The sequence below is a fragment of the Dama dama genome, chromosome 8 (assembly GCF_033118175.1).
Source record: "Dama dama isolate Ldn47 chromosome 8, ASM3311817v1, whole genome shotgun sequence".
In the NCBI taxonomy this organism is placed as follows: Eukaryota; Metazoa; Chordata; class Mammalia; order Artiodactyla; family Cervidae; genus Dama; species Dama dama.
The window spans coordinates 11615930-11640036 of record NC_083688.1 but is presented as its reverse complement, the minus strand read 5'-3'; the positions used below and the strand labels follow the sequence as shown (position 1 = coordinate 11640036).

The 24107-nt window shown below is 52.7% G+C and overlaps 1 protein-coding gene across 2 annotated transcripts in view; it reads right to left on the bottom strand.

Moving 5' to 3' along the window:
• The window catches only part of PTPRU (protein tyrosine phosphatase receptor type U), an 87321-nt gene that overhangs the window by 20871 nt on the left and 42343 nt on the right, over positions 1 to 24107 (bottom strand). Inside the window, exons 10-17 of one of the 2 annotated variants that reach the window (XM_061148402.1) lie at positions 23763 to 23964; positions 23365 to 23467; positions 20693 to 20966; positions 19701 to 19737; positions 18636 to 18774; positions 14248 to 14277; positions 10741 to 10898; positions 110 to 300 (exon numbers count right to left, since the gene is read on the bottom strand). In XM_061148402.1, coding sequence (XP_061004385.1) covers positions 110 to 300; positions 10741 to 10898; positions 14248 to 14277; positions 18636 to 18774; positions 19701 to 19737; positions 20693 to 20966; positions 23365 to 23467; positions 23763 to 23964 — 1134 coding nt within the window. The remainder of the gene's footprint in view (positions 1 to 109; positions 301 to 10740; positions 10899 to 14247; positions 14278 to 18635; positions 18775 to 19700; positions 19738 to 20692; positions 20967 to 23364; positions 23468 to 23762; positions 23965 to 24107) is intronic. The other variant, XM_061148401.1, reaches the window with a different exon arrangement.

The following is a 24107-nucleotide window of genomic DNA, read 5'->3' as shown; positions in this document are numbered from 1 at the left end:
CATCAGGGCAAGGATCCATCTAGGGACCAGCTGAGGGCTGCCAGGGTCCACAGTGAGGAGGAGCCAGGGAGGCCCTGGCGAGGGGTCCCAGCTGGACGGGGCCAGGCACCTCGTACTCCTGCTTGAAGCCGTAGCCCTCGGCCGTCTTCATCTGGTTGATGTGCTGCAGGAGGTCGGCCACGCGCACCGCGGGGTGCAGCTGCCCCGTGTGATAGGGGGAGCCCTTCCGGCCGCACGGCCGCCGCGGTGAGCCCCCCAGGAGGCTGCTGGCCTCAGTGACCCCACCGCCGCGCTGGTCTCCTGAAGCCAGAAAAAGGGAAAAGGGGCTCCTGACGTGCACAGGCCCCAGCCAGGGGAACCCCACAAAGACTCAGGGGGGCCGAGGGAGGGAAGGGAGCACAGCCAGCATGGAGGACGCCTGGGTTGTTTGCTGGAACCAGACAGCTGGCTGGGCCTCCCTGGGTGACCCTGAACGAGCCCCTTCCCTGGGGCATCCCGGTCTTCCCATTGATAGAATGAGGGGGTTGGGTCACGTGACCTCTGGGGGCCCTTCTGGCCTGGCCTGCGGGCTGGGATCCCTGGTCCCCTCACCCTCCCGGGCTCTCCAGCGAGGGCCCCCTCTATGATTTCACGCATTGCCTGCAGCAGGCAGCGCTCAGCAAAGTCCACAACATCCCCTCCTTCCTCCCCCTCTTCCTCCCAGGGAACAATCTGGAACACTGACAACTCTCAGCAATCACCCCATTCAAAGACAAGCAAGTCCCAGAATTAGCTGCCGTCGCCACCCCCTCCACAGATGAATGGGAAGCACCTGAATAGAGGCGTTTCTCCAGCGCAAGCATTTCCATTGTCAGCCTATGCGGCAGCTCAGCCCATAGGGAGCAGGTGGAGAGGTTCACGCTGCCCCACACCCCAGAAAACCATCCCCTCCCCGCAGACCACCACTCCCCGGCTCTCCTGGCCAGCATCCTCAAGGACATCCCACCCTGGTTCCCAAGATCAGGTCCTGGGATGGAGGAACAGCCCTGCTCAGCCACACCCAGCTTCCAACACTCACTCCCAGACACTCAGCACGTATTCCCTTCTCCTGGCCTGGCTGAGGGGCAGGGGCTTTCTCCGCATGTCTCACCACTGTTCTCTGCCCAGCTCTGAGCCGGCAAGGGCGGGTGGAGAACTCCCAGCAGGGCCTCCCTTCCCAAACCTTCATATGTGCTCTTCCTCTGCCCCACTCTCCCCTGATGTCTGGTGGACTCACATCCATCCTTCAGGTCTTGACTTTTAATTCTCAGTCTTGAACGGGCGGAATGAATGCAATACCAAGACAGACACCGCCACCCCACCCCGGACACTTCCACTTCCCCAAACTCCAATCTCTGCCTCAAATCGGGGAGACTGCGGGGCTCGCTTGGGTTCCACTTCCTGTGCCAAGGTTTGAAAGCTGCTTCCAGGTAGATGGCGATGCGAGGCAGGCACTTCGGTTTGTTTCACTTTTCTCAGCAATCACAGTGGCGGTCAGCCTGGTGCCCAATGTTTGAAAACAACTGTTTCACATGTTTTATCCAGATTTCCAGTTGCTTACAGCCAGAGGACAAGTCATATACCAGTTATCCGTGTGTGTGTGTGTGTGTGTGTGTGTGTGAGTTACTCATGTCTGACTCTTTGTGGCCACCTGATGCGAAGAGCTGACTCATTTGAAAAGACCCTGATGTTGGGAAAGATTGAAGGCAGGAGGAGAAGGGGTCAACAGAGGATGAGATGGTTAGATGGCATCACTGACTCAATGGATATGAGTTTGGGTAAACTCCAGGAGTTGGTGATGGACAGGGAGGCCTGGCATGCTGTGGTTCATGGGGTCACAAAGAGTTGGACACGACTGAGCGACTGAACTGAACTGAACTGAACTGACTCCCTGTGACCCCATAGACTGTAGCCTACCAGGCTCCTCTGTCCATGGAATTCTCCAGGCAAATACTGGGGTGGGTTGCCGTTTCCTTCTCCAGGGGATCTTCCCTACCCAGGGATGGAACCCAGGTCTCCTGCATTGCAGGCAGATTCTTTACTGTCTGAGCCCCCAGGGAAGCCCACCCATTACACATTTGTGGTCAAACGCCTCAAGCCCTCCATTTTTCAGGTAGAGAAACTGAGATCTGAGGAGGAGAGATTTGCCTAAAGTAGTGGCTGCCCAAGTGTGTTCCAGAAAATACTGGTCGTGCCAGATGACTCACGTATTCAACAAAGAGAAGGATAATGGGGAGGGGTTCTGTGTTTTAAAGGAGTTTGTGAAATTCTGGTTTAAATAAAAATAAGTAGGTTTTTTATTTCCCCTGTGAAACCTCCCAGGGTTTCCAACAAGTTAGTGTGTATTTTAAATCGCCAAGAGATGGGTGGGAATAGCAAGGTTTCACCTTCTTTCGTCACAGAAAGCTTGTTTGTTTCATGAAATATCCTCAGGGGAATAGAGTATACTACAGCAATTAAGAGACAGGATCTGGTGTCAGACAGGCTTCAGATCAAATCCCAGCTCTGCATGTAACCTTGGGGATGTTACTTACTCTCCAGAAATTTCCCTTTTCATATAGCAAATGAAGATTAAAACTGTTACTCTCCAATATGATGATATAAATATTCAATGTGCATGCATGCTAAGTCACTTCAGTCATGTCTGACTTTTTGTGACCCTATGAACTGCAGTCCATGCCAGGGTCCTCTGTCCATGTGGTTCTCCAGGCAAGAATACTAGAGTGGGTTGCCATCCCCTTCTCCAGGGTATCTTCCTGACCCAGGGATCAAGCCCAGGTCTCCTGCATCTCCTGTGTCTCCTGCGCTGCAGGCAGATTCTTTACCAAGATTATACACATACAGCACCCAGCCCAGTGCCAGGCACATGAGCACCTGCAGATGGGACTGTGGACATCATTGGGAGTTTCCAGGAAAAGGAGGATCCCCTTGAGTCTCAGAAAGCCAGCCCAGATGGTTGACAAGAGGTGGCCTTTCTGCTCGGGTCCTTCTCCACCATCAGATCCTGGTCCAAGACATGACAATTCTAAAGAGCATCCACAACAAGCACACAAGACAAGCACACAAATTTCAAGCAAAAAAAGATTTCTGCTGGTTTAAAGACCTCAGAGATGAAGGGGTCCCAAGTGTTCTTCATGGAAACTCTGTTGACAGCTCCACAGAGAGCTCTCCAGGCAGAGAATCCAGCAGCTCATCTCAGAGATCTTGAAAGGCTGAAAGTCCTGATGCGGCCTCACAAGTAGGCACGGAATCATCTGGCAACGGCTGAAGACGAGAAAATGCCCTCACTGGTTGGAAGGAAGCCAGAGCCAAATCTGGGCAGCTTCCAGGTAAGCCCGAGAGCAACACAAGATGTTCTCCAAACAAGACCACCAGAGGACAAAGGATGATGAATGATGACGCTGCCAAGAAGACACTCCGTTTCCTGGACCCAGAGAAGACACATCCTTACTCTTCTCATCCATGCATTCCCATGGGATCTCTTTCCCTCCCTTCCTCTCTCTCTCTCTCTTTAATGCACACACACACACACACACACACACACACCCTGAGGACTGGCTTGCCCACACAGCTGGAAGCCCCTGAAAGGGAGGATGAGAGGAAGAAAGGTAAGAGCCAGCCCTCAGCTTCGAGGTGGGCACTCAGGTGCTGGCCTTGGCTTTCTCCAGCTCCATAATGATTATGGAATAATTCAGGGGAGTAACCACTGGACGCTTGCTCCTTGGAAGAAAAGTTATGACCAACCTAGACAGCACGTTAAAAAGCAGAGACATTACTTTGCCAACAAAGGTCCATCTAGTCAAGGCTATGGTTTTCCCAGTAGTCATGTATGGATGTGAGAGTTGGACTATAAAGAAAGCTGAGTGCCAAAGAATTGATGCTTTTGAACCATGGTGTTGGAAAAGACTCTTGAGAGTCCCTTGGACAGCAAGGAGATCCAACCAGTCCATCCTAAAGGAAATCAGTCCTGAATATTCACTGGAAGGACTGATGCTGAAGCTGAAACTTCAATATTTTGGCCACCTGATGCAAAGAACTGACTCATTTGAAAAGACTCTGATGCTGGGAAAGATTGAAGGCAGGAGGAGACAGAGGATGACATGGTTGGATGGCATCACCAACTCAATGGACATGAGTTTGAGTAAGCTCTGGGCATTGGTGATGGACAGGGAGGCCTGGTGTGCTGCAGTCCATGGGGTTGCAAAGAGTTGGACACGACTGAGCAACTGAACTGAACTGAACTGAACCACTGGACAGCTGATGTTTTGTGAGGAGGACTGGAGGCCCAGAGGAAAGAACACTGGGTGTGGAGTCAGAGAAGCCTGAATGTGAATTCTGACTCAAGTCACTTGACCTCTCTGGATCTCGGTTTCCTCATTTGAAAATGAGGATCCTCAGACTTCCCTCAAAGATAGGCACTCCCCCAATTCCCATCCACCCTTGATGAAGACAGGCCACCAGTTACACAACCAACAGCATGCTATACTTCTCCTTCACTATCTGTAATTAGCAAGCAACTTTAAAGAAGTTTAAAGAAACACAACCTGTAACAATAGCTAACAATATCTAACATACTGAGGGCTTTCATATCCCTGGCATGATTCTTAAGCCATTCAATCCTTAGAATATCCCTATGATGTAGGTGTTATTGTTATTCCCCCTATTACATAGGGGCTTCCCTGGTGGCTCAGAGGGTAAAGAATCTGCCTGCAATGCAAGAGACCTGGTTCAGTCCTTGGGTTGGGAAGATCCCCTGGAGCAGGGGATGGCTACCCACTCCAGTATTCTTGCCTGGAGAATTCCATGGACAGAGGAGCCTGGCAGGCTACAGTCCATGGGGTCACAGAGAGTCAGACACAACTGAGTGACTAACACTTTCCCTTTTATGGGCTTCACAGGTGGCACTAGTGGTAAAGAACCCACCTGCCAATGCAGGAGACGTAAGAGACACAGGTTTGATACCTGGGTCAGGAAGATCCCCTTGAGGAGGGCACGGCAACCCACTCAATATTCTGAGGCCCAGAAGAGTTAAGGGGCCTGCTCCTTAAGTGGCAGCATTAGGATTCACACTCAGGCCCATCTGACTCTGGGATCCTATTGTCTTCCCCTGTTTTCCTCTTCCTGATAAAAGGGCATTTGTGGTGTCAAATAAGGGGCATTTATTTGACAAACCATTTGGCCGGAACCCTCTGGTTCCCATAGCGGTCAAGAGCTCTGGAAAGATAAGATCCCAGAGGGTTTGAGGGTTGCAGGGCAGGATCAGAATCCACAGGGGCACATTCCAACAACTTGGGAACATCCCAGCTCAACATTTACTCAGCATGGGAAGTCCCTATTTAAAATTTCCATACTGAGGTTGCATCTAATCAACATGGTTCTAAACCACAAAAATCTGGCCTCACTGTTAGGAAAAGAAAAGTGGCGGCTAGACCAGGACGTGGCATAAAGAAAGAGAGAAGCCTTAAGACTGAGCTTCAGTCTCCTGAATGCATCTTGAGCTTCCCAACCATCACACCGTCCCCCTGTCCAGCAACCTGCCTCAGTGTCCACCCCTCCTCACCGTCCATCAAATCTTATCCATCTCAGCTGAAACCCTGACCTCCCCTGCCCAAAGCTGTGTCTTCTCAAGACTATGGCAACACTAACTGTCCCCCCAGCTCCCCCAGCAGTTAGCCCGGTGCTGACTCTCCTGGGTCCATCTCACCTCCCAACTAATCAGTGAGCTCCCTGGCTGCAGAGCCCATGTTTCCTGTCTCTCCCTAGGACTCAGCAGCAAGATGTGTGCCCACACCACCCCCACCTGCCACCCCCGCCAAAACCCACTTGAGTTTTCAGCCCAAGCAGGCCTCACCAGGTTGTCCTCCGTGCACTTAGACATGCTGTTCCTCCAGCACAGATGCCTGTCCTTCCCTGTCTCTGCCAACCCAAACCCTATCAGGTCCACCAGGCCTGCGAGATACAGCCGAAATAGCAATTTGCAATTCAAAAAGACCTGCATTTAAATCCTGACTCTGCCACCTTCTGGCGGTTTGACCCAGACAAGTGATTCTCCTCTCTGGGTCTCTGTTTCCTTGTTTGTAAGATGAAGAGTTGATTAACAGCTCCTATGTAGGGCTGTGGTGTGAATTTAATGAGAGAAGGTCACAAAGAACATCATGCAGACATGCAAGTCAATGGACTTGAAAGCATAAATGAAATGGACACATTCCTAGACAAATAAAACACTAAAAGTGTCTTGAAAAAATATAAAGCTTGAATAGCGCTTTATTCCTTTAAATAAATTGAATTAAAAGTTTTAAATGTTTCCATAAAGAAAACAAAAGAAAAGGATTCTTTTGGTTTCACAGATGAATTCCACCCAACTTTCAGGGAGTTGGAGCCAATGACTCCAATCTTCTGTGATAAAAAAGAGACAAGATCGTGGATTTTATAAGACGAGTAGAATCTGGATACCAGAAACCAGACAAAGATAACACAAAAAAGAAAAATTACAGGCCAATCCCACTGGGGAATACAGCTTTAGAATCTTGAACTATAATTATACTAAATCCAATAATTCATAAAAAAATATTATGCATCAGACCAAGTTGAATTTACCCCAGGAATGGAAGGTTATTTTAACATTAGAAAATCTATCAACACAATATTGCAAAGCAATTATCCTCCAATTAAAAATAAATAATTTTTTAAAAAGGGAAAAAAGGAAAATCTAAAACTGTCACTCACCTCACTAACAAACTGAAGGAAGAAAAATGACATTATGAGTAGCATCTACAGAGTCAAACAAATAGACAAATGTAACAATACAGAAACAGACTCACAGTCACGGAGAACAAACTAGGGTTTACCAGAGGGGGAAGGGGTGGGAAGAAGGGCAAAATAGATGAAGAGGATTTAGAGGCACAAACTACCAGTTACAAATTTTAAAAGCCACAGAGATATAATATACAGCACAGAGAATATAGTCAATAATATTGTAATAACTTTCCATGGTGTATAAATCTGCAAAAATATCGAATCACTATATTATACACCTGAAACGAACAATACTGTAAGCCAACTATACTTCAGTAAAAAAAGAAAGTTTATCAAGGTGTATGGATATAAGACCAATATCTATTCACACAAAAATCAACTGCATTTCTCTATATGACCAATACTTAGAAATACAATATTCTAAAAATGTACCCCATGTATGCTGGGAAAACTGGACATCCATATGCAAAAGAATGAAATTGGATCCTTATCTAACATCATACACAAAAATTAACTCAGAAAGGACTACAGATCTAAATGTAAGACCTAAACATAGGGCAAAAGCTTCATGACATCAGATTTGGCAAGAATTTCTGGGCTATGACACCAAAGGCATAAGCAGCAAAAGGAAAAAACAGACAAAATGGACGACATCAAAGTGTAAACATTTGTTCATCAAAAGATACTAATCGCAGAGTAAAAAGGCAACCCACAGAATGAGATAAAAATGTTTGTAAATCATTTATCTGATAAGGATTAATATCCAGAATAAATATAGAACCTCTAAAACTCAACAGCAAAAGGACAAACAGCCCAATTCAAAAATTTTCCAAATAAAGTACACAAACAGCCAATAAACACACGAAAGGATGCTCAACATCACATCACTCCAGCACTAGGGAAAAGAAAATCGAAACTATGAGATACCATCTCACATCCATGAGGATGGCTGCTATAAAACTTTTTTTTCTTTAACAGAAAACAAGTACTGGCAAGGATGTGGGGAAAACTGGAACCCCTGTGCACTACTAGGGGGAATGCAAAATGGTGCAGGCATGGTGGAAAACAGTATGATAGGCCCTCAAAAAATTAAAAATAGAACTACTGTATGATCCAGCAATTCTATTGCTGGATATATACCCAAAAGTACTGAAAGCAGGACCCAGAGAGATATTTGTATACATCCATGTTCACAGCGGGCTTCCCTGCTAGCTCGGACAGTAAAGACTCTGCCTACAGTGCAGGAGACCTGGGTTCCATTCCTGGGTTGGGAAGATCTCCTAGAGAAGGGAATGGCAACCCACTCCAGTATTCTTACCTGGAGCATTATTCACAATAGCTAAAACTTGGAAACCACCCAAGTGTCTATCAACTGGCAAATGGATCAGAAAAGCGAGCATATACATACAATAGAATATTATTCAGCCTTAAAAAAAAAAAAAACGCAATTCTGGAAGTTCCTTGGCAGCCCAGTGGTTAGGACTCTGAGCTTCCACTGCAGGAGACACAGGTATGACCCCTGGCCAGGGAACTAAGATCCCTCATGCCACGTGGTGCAGCCAAAAACTAAAAGTTAAAAAAATTAATTTTTTCAAAAAGCAATTGTTTAAAAGGCAGTTCTAAAAGATGCTATGACATGGATGAACTCTGAGGACATTACACTAAGTGAAATAAGCTAGTCCCTAAAGACAAGTACTGCATGACTCCACTTATATGAGACAGAGTGATCAAAGTCATAGAAAGTAGAATGGTGGTGGCCAGGAACTGAGAAAAGAGGGAACAGGGAGTTTAATGGATGCCGAGTTTCAGTTTTACAAAGTGAAAACCAATCCTTAGATTCAATGCAAATTCTGCCAACAAAGTTTTCCAAGGAATTTGAAGAGATGATTCTAAAATTTGTAAGAAAAAGAACGAGGAAAAATACAGCCAAGACACCCTTGGTGAAGAGCAAGGTTGGGAGGGCTTGATGTTTCAGATATCAAGACCTAGATACCTATGGTAATTAGCTAGTTTGGTATTGACACAGGAATCACCAAACTGGCCTATGATAAAGAACAGGGAGCCAAAACATAACCCATATATATATATGGAAATGTGATATACGATACGGGGTGGTTCTGCAAATCAGTGGTGAAAATATGAACTGTAATACCTGATGCTGGGACAGTTGGTTTTCCCTATAGAAAAAAAAAAATAACTTATATCACATACAAAAATCAACTACAAATGGATAAAGATGTAAAAGTGAAATGCAAAATATTAAAAGTTTTAGAAAAAAGTAAAAAATGTCTTACGACCTTGCATACAGAAGAATTCATTAAACAAACACAAAAATAGAAATCAAAAAGGAAAAGACTGATGAACTTGACTAAATCGACACAAAAATCTGTTCATCCAAAGGCACTATAAATAACCAATGAAGATGAGCCACAAATTGGGAGAAGATATTTGCAATTCATAAGAGACAAATGAGTCTCATCCTAAATATATAAAGAACTCCTAAAAACCACTAAGAAAGCAACAGAAAACCAAACAGAAAATTAGGTAAAAGACATGAACAGGCATTTTACGGAAGAAGAAACCTGAATGGCCGATGATGATTTGCAAATATGTTCAACTTCATTAGTAATCAGAGAAATGCAAATTAAGACTATAGAGAATTGCCATCTTTATACAAACTAGTTTGGCAAAAGTGAAGAAGCCTGGCAAGTTTTGATCTCAATGTGGAGTGACGGAAACTCTTACACCCTGCTGCTAGGAATGAACAGAGGCAAAGACTCTTTGGAAAACAATTTGGCCCTGTCTCAGAAAGCAGAACAAGCACATACTTTATAATCCAGCAGCTCTTATTTCCAGAAGCTGCTGTGCAGGTGCATCTAGAGATTCATTTAAGAATGCTCACAGCAGCCTCGTTTGTAATAACAAGAAAACTAGGAACAAATCAAATGCCCGTGGATGGCAGGATGGAGAAATAAATTGTGATATATTCATACAATGGAAAACTATACATGAGAGAAAATAAATGAACTATAGCAAAACATCCACCTGGGTAAATGTTGGAAACATGGTGTTGAGCTGAAAAATAGAGAGCAATTTCATTTTTATCAAGCTCAGAAATGAGCGAAATTATAGACTGCACTGTTTGGGGACACATGCACACATGGTAAAAATTACTCCCCAAAAGCCAAGAAAGTTATAAACATAAATTTCAAAGGAATATTTACATCTAAGAGGGAGGTAGGAGCTATGAGAGACGCATTCAGATGACTTTCAAATTCACCAGGGGGCTTCACCAGTGTTTATTGTATTATTATGACTCCATGATTTTCATAAGTATTCTATTTCCTTTTGTACAAATCACCACTAAGTCGAATCAAAAGATGTGTGATGAAGCGATTGATGACAAGTTCCTAGCACATACAGCTGACTCACTCTCCTCTCCCTGCGGGCCAGCCATAGCACTAAATGATGTATACACATGCTCATTTAGTCTCCCAGCAGCACCACCAGCAAAGATCATCGTCATCCACATTTTATACATGAGGAAGCAGACAACCAGAGAGGGTAAGCCACTTGCCTGAGGTCACACAGCTCAGGGGACCGGAGATACAAACCGAAGTCTAACTCCAGAGCACTTCCTTCCACATGGCAGGAAGGAGATGGCTCTGGCCCCACAGCAGTGCTCCCTCCCGAGTCCCCAGAACACTTCTCACAATTAACATGGGAACTCACACTCCTTTTAGATGAATCTGCGTCTAAGACCTCGATTTTCCTAAAGCTCCTCCAGTGCAAAGATAACACAGGTGCCTTCTCTGTATTCCCAGGGCCCGTGCTGGTACCCAGCAGGATGCTCAGTCCTGTTGGTTCGGGGTGTTACAGAATCCGCTGATGGGGGACTCTGTGCTGTTGGCTCAGGAGTCTGGGGCAGGAGCACCTGGGGGCCACGAGGAAGGGGCAGGCACTCACCCCGGGGGCTGTAGCCGTGGGCGTCCATGAAGGAGAGGCCCAGCCGCTCGTCCTCCTGCAGGGTGCTCTGGTCCGTGAAGCTCCGGTCCACGGCGCTCATCATGTGGGTCTTCTCCTGGCGGTAGTTGACGGTGGCCTTGGTCATGTTCACTGGCTTCCTGCAGAGGAGGGTTGATGGGAGACATGGGTGCTCAGCTGGACAGGACAGCACCCAGAGGTGGATGGGGAGACTCGGCAGTCAGGGGCCTTGAGGCTAGGAGCCAGTCTAGAAGCATCTCTGGATGCTGAAGGGACTCTGGCCCCATCCTTTGCTCATCAGACCCGGAAAGCTGCCTCTTCACTCAAAAGGGACTGGGCGGGGTCCCTGATGCTGAGAGAGATTGAAGGCAGAAGGAGAAGAGGGCTACAGTGGGTGAAATGGTTGCATGGCATCACCAATTCAACGGACATTAGTTTGAGCAAACCCTGGGAGATGGCGAGGGACAGGGAGGCCTGGCATGCTGCAGTCCATGGGGTTGCAAAGAATCAGACACAACTTGGGGACTGAACAACAAGGGTCCCTATCCTGTGGACCTTTGCTGAAAGCAAGGGATGGAGCAGCAGTGGCCTCAGGCTGGGATCGGCCTCCTAACTCTCACTGGGCCTGAGGACTCAGGAAATGGGGAAGACAGTCACTCTAGGCCTATTTTGGTGTCACAACAATCACCGAATCCACCACTAGGAAGATGACTGCCCAGCTCCAGCCCCTGCAGGCCCAACACGTAACCCTCCTTCCTCTGGCCTCACCAGGCAGCTGCCCTGGGACCTCTCCCTCCTGCATGGGAAAGCACTGCAATTCTCCTTCAGGCAGAGGGTCTGGCTAGAGCTCGGCCAGTCTCAGTGTCCAGTGTCCAGCTGGCATGGAATAAATTCCAATCACAACTTTTTCTTACCCCCAGGATCCCCAGGATGGTCTTCCCACAGGCCACACTAGACTTAAGTAATCCACACAGCATCCATATTCCTGTCCCTGCCCACCATCCCATCCAGCCGCCGGAAGCAGCAGAGGGAAAAGGCCCAGTCCCTCCCAAGAGGGGGAGCTTCTGGAGAGGCCCCTGGGCAGGGACCCCTGCACAGCCCATGTCTCCAGTCCAGTTTTAGATGTGGATGGTACTTTGCAACCCTAGGGAACTCGGAGGACAGTGGGAGGGAGAACAGGGGTGGGGAGGCAGGGATCAAAGCTCCATGTCCGAGGGGCTGAAACACAGGGAAAGGGAAAGGATGTGGGAACGGCACTGAGACTGAAGGAGTGCCGGGGCCCGATCACAGGGAAGGCTCGAGGCCAGAGAGCCATTCACCTGCCCAGCCCTACAGCATGCAGGATGCAGGGCAGACCTGAGAGGGGACTTCCAGGTCACGTGGGCCCACGGACACTGGTCATCGTGGAGAGGAAGAGGCCAGTGTAGGACTCCCCCAGAGAGACAGACAAACTCCACTCAGCCCATCCTGGCTCCAGAGCTGCTGGGGGCAGGGGGAGGGACAGGATGACCTCTGGAGGCCCCTCCTGCCAGGACAACAATGTGTTTCCTGTGGGAAACACAGGAAAGAGGGCTCTGTGTCCGTGCTGAGGACCAGTGTGGTTATGCACTGCGGGGGGTGTGACTTTCCCAATCTGAGAGACGGCTCAGTGGGCCCAAGCCTCCGACTCCCACCCACCCTTCAGGCTCTGGATATCTCCCTCACTGTGGCCCAGGGCACAGCCAAAGACCCTTTGGGGGCAGATGAGAAGTCTCTGTGGCTGTGACCTTGACCATCAACATAGGACAGAAGGTGGAGGAGGAAGGGAGGTGAAGAGGGAGACGGGAGTGGGACAAGAGAATTAGGACACAGAGAAGGGAGAGGAGGGGAATAAAAGATTAATGACAAGGAGAGAGATGGGGAAAGAGACGGGGTGGGGGGGACAGGTCAGAACCAGCGACCACAGGGACGACAGACAGAGGGCCTCGGACAGAGGACAGCCCGTCAGGCTGGCTGGACCATGGTGCCCCAGGAGGACCCGTCCCGAGTGGATCCTGGCCCAGGAGGCAGTCTGCAGTGGTGACCACAGGGCTCTGTCCCCGCCCAGGCCTCCTGCTCTGCTTGGCAGAAGAACTTCACCCACCAACCAGCCAGATCCGCAGACAGGGCCAGGAGGCACACCTTGCATTGTAGCCTCCAGCTGACCTCAGGGCGAGATCAAGCAGATGCCGTGTGATATGGACACTCGGAAAAGTTCGACATTTAGATTCAAAATTAGTTGCTCTGTGACAACCTAGAGGGGTGGGATGGGGTGGGAGATAGGGGGCATATGTATACCTATGGCTGATTCCTGCTGATGATGCAGAAAGCAACTCAATACTGTAAAGGAATTATCCTCCAATTAAAAAAAAATTTTTTTAAGAATATGAAAAGAATATATATGTGTGTGTAACTGAATCACTTTGCTGTACAGCAGATATTAACACAACTTTGTAAATCAACTACACTTCAATAAAGTCATTTAAAAAAAAAAAAAAACAGCTGCAGAGTGAAGGGAGCAGGCGAGCTGCCTTGTCAGGAGCTCCTGGAAAAGCTGAGCTGGAGGCTCCAGTGAGTTGACGGGGGTGTGGTTGCTGGAAAAGCCAGTGTGACAGTGGGTGATGTCGATGAAAGAAGAGGGTCCGGGGAGGAGGTGAGAGACCACCGTCCTCTGGGCTGGCCCGGGGCCACCTGAACCTGCTCTGCAGGGAGGGGACAAGCGCGGGTGCAGGGGAACGACCTGGAAGACTTGCACGGTCAGAGATCCAGAGGCAGAAAACTGAGCAGCATCAGCAGGCCATGGAGTTAGAGGGGGGTCCGGGCTGTAAGCCCATCTCTGCATGTCCTGTGACCTCTGACAAGTCCTTAACATCCCTGAGCCTCAGTTTCCTGATCAGTGAAATGGGGCGATCCCAGGGCCTCCTCTCGGGGTTGTTGGGTAGATTCTGTGCGAAGAAGTGGGCCTAGGGGAGGCGCCCAGGGAACGGTGGGTCTGACACGCCGGGCTCAGCTGGAGAAGGGCTGGCAGCGCCCAGGAGCCGCATGCACCGTGGGGAGAGCTGCCGTGTGTCTGCCCCCCACACGCACATGCGCACACAGGCTGTGGACCCAGAGCCGGACCCGGGCGAGGACCTTCCTAGACGTGGACTGAGGTCTGATGTCGGGAGGTCCCGAGAAGCAGGAGTGGCTTGAGACACAAGGGGCTGCCTCAGGGTCAAGAGGACAGGAGGCTCCGGGAGGTCCAGTGACTTGTCTGGGGCGGCTCAGAGAGCCAGGTCTGAACCCGAGACTCAGCACAGAGCCAGCACTCGTGACCGCCACACAGGAGGCCGGCGGGGAGGGGACGGCCAGCAGAGGAGGGAAGCTCAGAGACAGGGTGGACGGGTGGACGAGGGGCTGACCCCAGGGGGGGCGGAGGTGGGGGCGGGGCTCCCCAGGAGGGGTGGGGCCCCAGGCAGGGGCGCTACTTACGGGTAGTAGGAGTAGGCATAGTGGTTTCTCCTGGCAGCGTGCAAAGAGAACACACAGGTGGGCCACGGTTCGTGCACGAGGCGGGGCCCAGGGCAGCACCACCAGGGGAGGGGCCTGGTGCTTTCTTTGCTGGGGACCGGGCTGGCGGGGCACTGACAGGTCAGAAGGGCTTTCTCTGACCCAAGGGCTGGCTCGGCTCCTTCCAGAACCTTCCCCAAGCCCACTGCTGGCATGAGAAGGAGGTGGGGAAAGGGCCTGGAGGGAAGCAGAGCTTTCACACACATGTGTTCACAAAGAGAAATACTCACACATGCAGACACACTCACGGATACACACACTCACATAGAAACACATGGACACACTCGTGTACTTACAAACACTGACCTATGACATACGTGCAGATTCTCAGACACATGTACTCAAACACACACAGACACACACAGATACATACATACACATATATTCACAAACACACACTCACATAGAAACACATGGACTCACTCATGTGCTTACAAGCACAGACCTATTACATACATGCACTCAGACACATGTACTCACACACACACTGACACACACAGATACACACACAGACATATTCACAAACACACTCACACACAGATGCCTGCACTCACACGCTCGCGGTAACTGTGCACTCACCCTTGCAGACCACCCCCACCCCCGCAGTCCCCATGCCACCCCCCTGACCCTGCAGGCTCCCCTGCCCCTTGGGACAGCCTCTGCAAGCCGGGAAGAAATGAGCAGCCAGGAAGGGGAGGGGCCTGGATGCCAGGACCAGCTGGGCCATCCTCACTCACCCAGACTGCCCCTGGGTGTGGGGTCCATTAAAGGAGCCGCGTGGCCCCCTCACGAGCACCCAGAGCCTAGGTGGGTCAAGAGCCCTGACTGGGACCTCGAGGCACCGGCAGTGGGGTCGCGGGGCAGGTCTGGTCCCCACCTCCCCGGTGGGGAACCGGGTCCTGGAGAGTCATGTCAGCCCGTGGCTCTCGGGGGGTCAGCGAGAGTCCAGACCAGGCCCAGGACCCTGATCCCAGAGCCAGCCCCTCCTGAGGCCCCCATCCAGGCCCGCTCGTCCACTCACCCGCCCCACATCACCCCGTCAGCAGGGAGGGGAAGGCAAGCAAAGGGGAAGGGAAGACAGAGGCCCAGCCAGGGCGGGAGAAAGACTTGTGGCCACACAGCAGGTCTTCCATCCCAGGGATAGAGTCGGGGTCCAGGGCCCTGAGCTGGTCATAGTGGCCCTGAGTGCAGGGAGATGGGCTGAAGGAGTGGCATTCTTCTGGTCTCAGCTGAACTGTCATAACTTCAAAAGGGCCGATCCTAAGGAGTCCCCCACAGTCACCAACTACATTAGTTCCCCCTTTACTCTCTGTCTACCCCTTCACCCTGGTCTTTTCACAATTTGTAATTATGCATTTGTGCTTTTTTTAGTTAATGCCAGGCTCCCCACCCATAGCCATAAAGCACAAGAGGACACCATCCTGGTTGCTTCTGCCCACTGCTGGATCCCCAGGGCCCCGGACAGTGCCCAGGGAATATGTATTCCCTCGATACAGATTTTATTGAACTGAGTAATCAATAAATGGAGAAAAATAACTAAAAGAACTCCACCTCTATGAGCTTCCATTTTCTCCTCTAAACAAGTGAGATTAAAAATAATCCCCTCCCCGACAGCAAGCATGCACCCAGCCCTTCCCTGCCCGCTCTGCTTGCTGGGGGCGCGGGTTCGGGAGGACCCGAGTCATCCATAAGTAATACACAGAGGACCCGTGGGACACACAGGCAACGAGACAGAACTTCCTCTGCCCTCATGCAGTTCTCAGTCCAGCAGAGAAGAGAAACACTGAGAAAAGCCCGCGAGTGTGTGAGTGAAGTGCAGGGTGGGGTGGGCAGGGTGGGGGAGGTGCTGCAAAGGGAAGTGGGGAGGGTCTCTGGAAGCAGAACCAAAGGATCCAAACAGCCTGGGGCACCCCGGAGGTCCCAGGGGCAGGTGCATCCAGCCTCATTCTCCAGGGGGCAGGATAAAGGAGCTGAGACCCGCTCCCTGCCACCTCCTCCCCACCCCAGGTGCCTCCTTCCTCCAATAGGGTGCGTGGGTCCACGGGGCTCCCTGGGGTCTGCCTGCCCTCGGCAACCTCCTAATCTGTCCATTTCATCCACACCCCGGGTTGATCTGAACACCCCCATCCCTGCCAGAGTTGCTCTGCCCCATGGCACCCGTGGTGCAGACTGAGGGCGCCCTCGGGAGCACAGTGAACCTGGAAGGCCAGGTGGGACTCGGGGGAAAGCAGCAAGGGGCTACAGAAGGGGACTGAAAGGCTTTTAGAGGATCTAAGAAGGAACAGGGTGGGGGCAGGTGGCTACGGGGAAGGGATCCTAGAGGCTTCCAGTAGCAGCTGCATGAAGTGGAGAGTTTCCCAGTGAGGGAGGCCCTGGCAGCATCTCTGACCCATCCATCCTCTCCTGGGCCTGGCACTTTGTTTGCTGGGGTGGATGCCCTTCTTGACTTTGCTAGTCTTCCCTCAAGAGTAGATCTGGAGAGACTCAAATACCACCCGCAAGCCCCCAAATCTGACCCCTCCCTTACAGCCTTCTATCTGTGCCACTTCCCACCCCCCAGGGCCTCACCCCCTATAGGAACCTACTATGTGCCAGCCATGGTGAGGCCCTTCACATGCCCGGCTGTAAGGAGGATGAGCTTTGCAGTCAAGCCTGGGTCCAGTCAGGACCTGCTACTTAAAGTGACATGGGCGAGTCACTTAATAATAGTTTCCCAACCTGTGAAAAGGAACTTAGATCTGCTTTGTGGGTCAGGAACCACCCCCCCAGGAAGTAAAAATTCCTTGATGTCTCCCAAGTGCCGGAACAGCGCCTGATACACAGTAGGTGATCAGTAACTATGGTTCTAATGGGTGATGTGTGGAGAGCTCTTGGCACAGTGTAATACTCATTAAATGATAGTTTAAATGATTTTGCCTCAGGAAGCTTCACAGGGAACAATCAGAGCCTGATGCCCTGAACAGACCATCCCAGCACCCCACTGCTGGCATGCCCCCACCCCGAGACTCTCAGGGAGAGTCTCACTCCTGCTGGTGCCTGGCCTCAGGCAAGGGGGGCCCTGCCCAGTTCTCCCTCATCTCCCTGGATCCTGCTTATCTGCTCCTGACAGCCCAGAGACCCAGAGCCAACCCACCCACGTGTGCCCAGCTTGGCAGCAGCAAGGGCTATAGAAGCCAGAGCCCAGGAGGGAAGAGGGTGGAGCAGGCTCTGCCTCTGGCTCCCGAGTGACCTTGGGCAGGTCTCTGCCCACTCTGGGCCTCAGCATCTCCATCCCTCAACTAAGGGGCTTGGACCACAGTGTCCTGGGGCTGCCTGGTAGGGAATGAGGTGGGGCGGGGAGGGAGAGCACAGGGGTCTCAGAAGCCCACTGAGCTCCAAACCGAGACTCAGTCTTTAGTGCTCCATGTACTGGGCTCCCAGGAGGGGTTTATCTGCTGTTTTGAAGATAGGTTCTGCTGCTTTTGGAAGACGGGAAAACCACTAGGTTAGACATCCTTGAACTACAATGGCAGCTCTCAGTTTCCAGGCTCTGAGCCTCCACAGTTCTAAACTTGGAGATTCTCAGAATCTCACATCCTGGATTTCTAAAATTCCAAAACCGTTTTAAGTTCTAGGTTCTAACTAAGATAGGCTGGGATTCACTCTGCCCACTGTGAAATGTACCCGAAAGTGCCTCCCACACAAACACCAGGCTGGACCTTTGAGGCCTGGGAGATGGCAAGGGCAGGAAGGGAGGTCTCCTCTGAGTCATGGGCCCAGGAGGATGCCTCAGGGATCAACAGTAACAGAGTCCAGGGCAAGCTGAGCCCAAGCGAAGATGGAGCCTGGGAAGAGCTGCTGCTCAGGGCCCTAGGTGTGAAGGGGAGTGAGCCCCACCCCCCAGTGCTCAGAATCAACACGCCAACCCCGTGGTTAGGGCAGACGCGACGGCAGAAGATCTCGTGCACTGAGGATGCCAAGTCAGGTTACCTCCCCACCATCCCCATCAGAACAGCCCAGCGGGAACAGGCGGGTGGGGCCCACTCCCAGCATGGCTCCTTGGCAGCCGGCACTGAGCGCCCTTCCCTGGACAGGGGCATTTGGCACCGGCCAGACCTGGGCTCCAGCCAAGCCACTCCGGGGCAGCTCCATCTGCAGAGTCTCAGGCTTCCCCTCACCGGCTTGGGTTGATCCACAGGCCTGATGCCCAGGTTGGCAGCCCTCCACACACCCTCCAGGCGGCTGCCCGACCAGCCCTCCGCCTCCTCTCTGCTCACCAGGCCTCAGACAGGCCGAAGGCCCGGGTGGGCCAGGGCACTGGCCTCACTCACCCCTTTCGGATGATAATAATAATGGCCCCCAGCAGGAGGATGAGGACAGCAAGGCCCCCCGCACAGATGCCCAGGATGAGTCCCATCTCCTCCGACCTCTGGGACACCTCCAAGGGCTGTTTGCTTTCCTTGCAGGCAGCTGGGGAGAACAACACAGGACAGAGGATCAGAGGGGATGCGGGGACCACCTTTCCCCCTGCTTGCAAAGGTCCAAACTCTGGGAGTTGGTGATGGACAGGGAAGCCTGGCATGCTGCAGTCCATGGGGGTCACAAAGAGTCAGACACGACTGAGCGACTGAACTGAAGCCCCAAGGAATAAACCAGGCTGCACAAACAGGTGCACAAAAACATCTGCCCATCATCCTCAGCACATGTCCCGCCTTTCAGTCAATCAGACCCATCTCTCACCGTCCCTTCCACCTTCCGCATCCCCTAGTCAGAGGCCTTACGTGCCCTGTACCCCTATCTGGAATAGCTTCTCATCAGAACAGCGCAGCAGGCACAGGAGGGTGGTGCCCACTGCGATGCCCTCTCTCCTGCCTCAAGTCCTCCCTATCCTTCAGTGGGTGGATGGGGGATGGAGGATGTGTGTGGGGCCTTCAGATCCAGCCCCCCGCCCTCCTGGGAGGCAACAAGGGGAGAGAATTATGTATCGAGGGCTCGGTTAGGGCATCTCAGGACTGGGAACCACCCATGTTCCCCATCTGGGAGCAGCGTCAATCCTGACACTACAGGGTCCATGCTGTCCCCTTCTCCTCCCCACAGGAAAGGGGGCAGATACAGACTCCAGGACCAAGGTCCAGAAGCCACCACCCCATTCCCGACCCCAATGGCTCACCCTCTGCCATGGTGGTGTGAGGGTGTGTGTCCCTACTGCCCAGGCTGGGAGAAGGAACCCTGGAGATGGGGCACTTAGGGCCCAAGAAGGGAAATGTTTCCTGGCCCTCCCAGTCTACCAGACCTCCCTCCTCTGCCCCCACAGGCCTGAGTGCCCAGCACCCACCGCCCCAGAGCCCAGCAAGTAAGAAACCCGCGGCTGAAGGACTGAATACAGAGGAACTTACCCTTCCGGGCGAGGCGGATGCAATTCAACCGGGTCTCCTAGAGGCACAGATGGGGCGGGTCTCAGCACCGCTGTAGCCAGGACCTGACCCTCCCCAGAGGCAACCTTAGACAGGCTGTCTAGGCCCTGGTCAGGGCGTTTCTGGTGTGAACAGTAACTAAACACACCCCACCGGCAGAAGGGTGGAGGGGGAACTAGGGACAGAGGGGCCAAGAAGGGGAGAAGCCTACAAATAGGGCGATGCCTTAGGAAAATGGAATGAGATGGGTGGAAACAGGAAGAAAGAAAAAAAAAAAAACAGCACAAGGAGCGGGTAAAGAGGAGGTGCTCCGAAATGAGGGTAGAGCTTAGGTCCAGGGGTCCGCTTGCCCAGGGGGCACCCTGGAAAGGAGGGATCCGAGGAGGGAGGAGCCTGGAGAAGGGCGGGGCTTCAGGGAGGAGGCGGGTCCTAGGCTTCAAGGTCAGGTGAAGGCAAGAAGCGGAGAGGGACACCCTCTAGAGCCAGAGGAACCTGAGATGGAAGACCAGGGCCTCAGGAGGCGGCAGGGACCAGACTGGGAGCTTGGATAGCAATGAATCTGGGAAAAGCCCACCAGGGTCCTCCGTCATCTCTGGGATTCTCCAGGCAGGAATACTGGAATGGGTTGCCATGCCCTTCTCCAGGGGATCTCCCTGACCCAAGAGATCAAACTCGAGTCTCCTGCATCGGAGGCAAATCTTTTACTATCTGAGCCACCAGGGAAGAAACCCCCCGGAAAGGGTTAGTACTGGAGAGAAGGTGTCTGGGGTTAGGAGGGCGGGGCTCAGATGGGTGGGCGGAGGTGGACAGGGCTACAGAAGGCCTCCTTCTCCTGGGTGGGGAAGGAGGTGGGGAATACGGCTGGTGGGAGGCGAAGGGTGGAGGGGTGGAGGATGGGGCATTGTCTCCAGCCTCTGCAGCAGCCTGCTCCCTCACCCGGACCGCCCCCACCACGACCCCGGCCGGCCCCTCACCCCCTTCAGGTGGCTTGCTGCCTGGAAGTAGATGAGGTATGCCTTCCTGGGCTCAAGAGGTGGGTTCCAGAAGCCGCGGTAGGTCTGGTTGTCACCCACGGTGAAGGGCATGGCCTCAGGCAGACTGCTGGCCGCCAGTTCGGCCCCGAAGTAGTGCACCAGGCCCCGGGCGAGCGCCGCATCAAAGGTCAGTGGCACCGGGAAGCAGTCCTGGCCACCAGGCTCCCGCCGGAGTCTCCGCGGCCGCTCCTCCTCCACAATCACCTGGTACACACTGGACGTGGGGAGGGGACAGCGCAGTGGTCACAGTGACCAGAGGACAGGGAGAGCCATCTGGTGACTAAGGGTGCGGGCTTTGGGGTCAGGCCCAGGACAGCACTCATCTCAGCTGGGCAAGTCACTTTTGCTCCCTGGGCCTCAGTTTTCTCCTGTGTAAAATGGGAGTGATTACAGGCCGGCTCCATAAGACAGAGGTGAGGAAAGAGCAGCCAGTGCCTAGCAGCTGTTATTACTGTAACTAAGGCTGAAAGTACATGGGCCCTGCTCAAGCCAACCAAGCCCTGAAGCTGATTCCCAGAGCCTGGTTCCCAGAGCCTGGGAACCTCAAGCCCCTGGCTCCAGCCAGGTTCCCAACTGCTCCCTCTAAGCCTCAGTAAATTCTAGTAAGACACAATGCATTCATTCACCCAGAAAGTTTTTACTGAGCTCAGACATGAGTCCTGTGCTGGGCATTTGGGGCTCTGGGCTTCCTGGAACTGGCCTCCAGCAGGGGAGCCAGTCACTGAGCAGGCAAACGAGGTCACACTAAACCTACATCTCAAACACCCTCCCAACCCGGAGGCAGCCCTGGGTCTGCAACTCTGAGCCTGCCATCTCCCAGGCCTGATGGCTGATTTGTGTTCCCTGGTCTCTGTCTCCTGATCCCATCTTGTGTGTTTCTATTTATTTTCATCACTATACTGAATGGCCTTGTGCTGCGAGCTCCTCCAAATCGTCCGTGGAACAAAGCCAAGAGTAAATAAATGAATGCTGACAAATTTAAATCTTTCCACTCCCAGCCTCGGTCACGTCTTGGCATGTGACACCCCATACTGACAATGACAGCCTGCACTCTGGGAAAGTAGAAATGCCTTTTCCTTGCTCTCCAGCTGTTTCTTTTGAGCTCCCAAGTTAGGAGGGAATCACCCCAGCACCCTAGGATTTAGGCCAGACAGGTTCATCCCATCATTAGCCAGCCCAGGCCCCTCTCAACTTCCATTTCCGAGGCCGAGGTCAGGCCTCCCCTGACCCCAAGTCCCACCAGAACATGCTAATAATCATGAACCATGAACAAAGCATATCTTGATCTGGGACAATCCCCAAAAGGCACAAAGGAAAGGGAGGCTCAGAGAGGTGAAGGGACATGTCCAAGGTCACACAGTCATCAGGCCTCTCCACCTCATATCGTCCATCCCTCGCCCCAACCCAGGCTTGCCTGAGTTGCTGACCAGGCCTGCTCAAAGGATCCCCCAAGGGGACAAGGAAAGGAGAAGGTGCTGGGTTTCCCAACTCCTCCCAATTCAGAGGCACCAGGGTCCTAAGCCTCCTGCAAAATGCCAAATTCCCCTGAGCTGTGCAGACTTCTTCCTGCAGCTCTCCTTAGGGTCCGGGAATCAGTCCAAATCAGACTGTGCAATAGCAAATATAGGGAGGCAAAGCAGGAGGAAAAAGTGAAAGCGGGGAGGAGTGAGGAAGTGAGGGAGTGTCAAGAGTACCTGGGAAACCCCCTGCCTTTTGGGGGGGGGTCTCAGTAGGACTCTCTCATGGCCAAATGTAGGCTGTCACCCTCTCCCAGTGCCTAAGCCTTTATGGGAAGGAGAGGGGGAACCAGAGGGCCAGGGAGACTCCATGACTTCAAGGAAAGGTACAGGCTGTACAGACAGACCAGGCTTTCAAATCCCAGCGCTATCGCTTACCAGCCGTGTGGCCTCGGGGGCACGTTATTCAGGCTCTCTAAGCCTGCTTCCTGATGCGGAAAATAAGGGTGCTGTTACCCACTCCACTGGCTGTCATGAGGATCAAATGACTCATGCAGGTAAAGTCCCTAAGATGACGTCTGGCCGACAGGAAGTGTGTGCACACCTTGCACAAACACTCTCTCATATATACACACATCACACCCACATCAAACACACACACACACACACACCCCATCTTATCTCCAGCACCTTCTCCCCAACAGAAACAGTCACTGCAGCATCAGCTTTCTCTGCAAAGAAGTAGGGAAGCCAAGCTCTTGACCACTCCGGAGAGATGACCCCATGTGGCCAGATGTCCTAGCCTTCCAGAAGGCTCATCCCTGTGTCTCCCTTGACAGGAACCCCCAAGGGAAAAGCTGGGGAGAAATAAGGCCCCAAGGTGTCAGAGGTGGGCCCTCTGGAGAGGTCCGAACAATCTCCTGTTCAAGATCTCATGACAGTCACCACCAGACAGCCCACGGCCTCAGAGGGGAGTGACTGCAGGCCTGCCACCTGCCCAGGATCACAGAACGTCCTCCTCCCGACACTCTGAACCCTGAGCGGGAGGCTGAGGGAAGACAAGGGTGAGCGGGCCTGGGTGGGGGTTCTGGGTCAGAGGACGGGCCTCTCCTTCACCGCCCTGACCTCCCGCCTCTCCGTCACACGCGTGCCCACCTGATGGGCGCCCCGCGGCCCTGCGCCGGCCTCAGCAGCACGGTGATGGTGTTCTCAGACTCGCCCAGCGGCGACGGCATGTCAGCATAATCAAAGCTGGGCGCTGCGGGAGGGGACGAGGACATAAGCCCGGAGCCCGGCTGCTGCTCCAGGAAGGCCAGGCCTCCGGGCTCCTTCACCTCTGCCCCCAGACCGCTTCCCCTTCAGCTTCTGCCTCCAGCCCTCGATTCCACCGACCATCGCCAGAACCCTCTGAGTTAATCCTCCCTGACTCACCCTCTAAACGGTACACTTATCTCAGCGGAGTCCTCCATCGCCACCCCCAGGAAGCCCCATCTCTGTGCCCAGGGGACTCTGGGCCTCCCCACAGGGGCCAGGCTAGGTCAGACAGGGCACACCTGAGATGTTGGTGGTGATCTCGGTGAGCGCCGCCTGGCCAAAGCCTTTGCCCGTGCGGGCCCGCACTGAGAACAGGTAGGTGGTGCCCGGGTGCAGGTTGGAGAAGACGTGGTAGGTCTCGTTGCGGAGCTTGGAGATGGTACGCCGTGGGCCCGGCACGTTCACCGCCGGGTCTGACGACTCAACACTCTGGTAGCTGATCTAGGGGCAGAATGGGCAAGCAGGCAGGCTCAGGGATGGGGAAGTAGCCTTCCACCCATCATGGTTCAGGTGAGCCAGGGAAACGGTTGGGTAAAGGGGGAGGCTTGGGAGGACCGTGGGTGCCCCTTAGTTCAGGCCTCTGG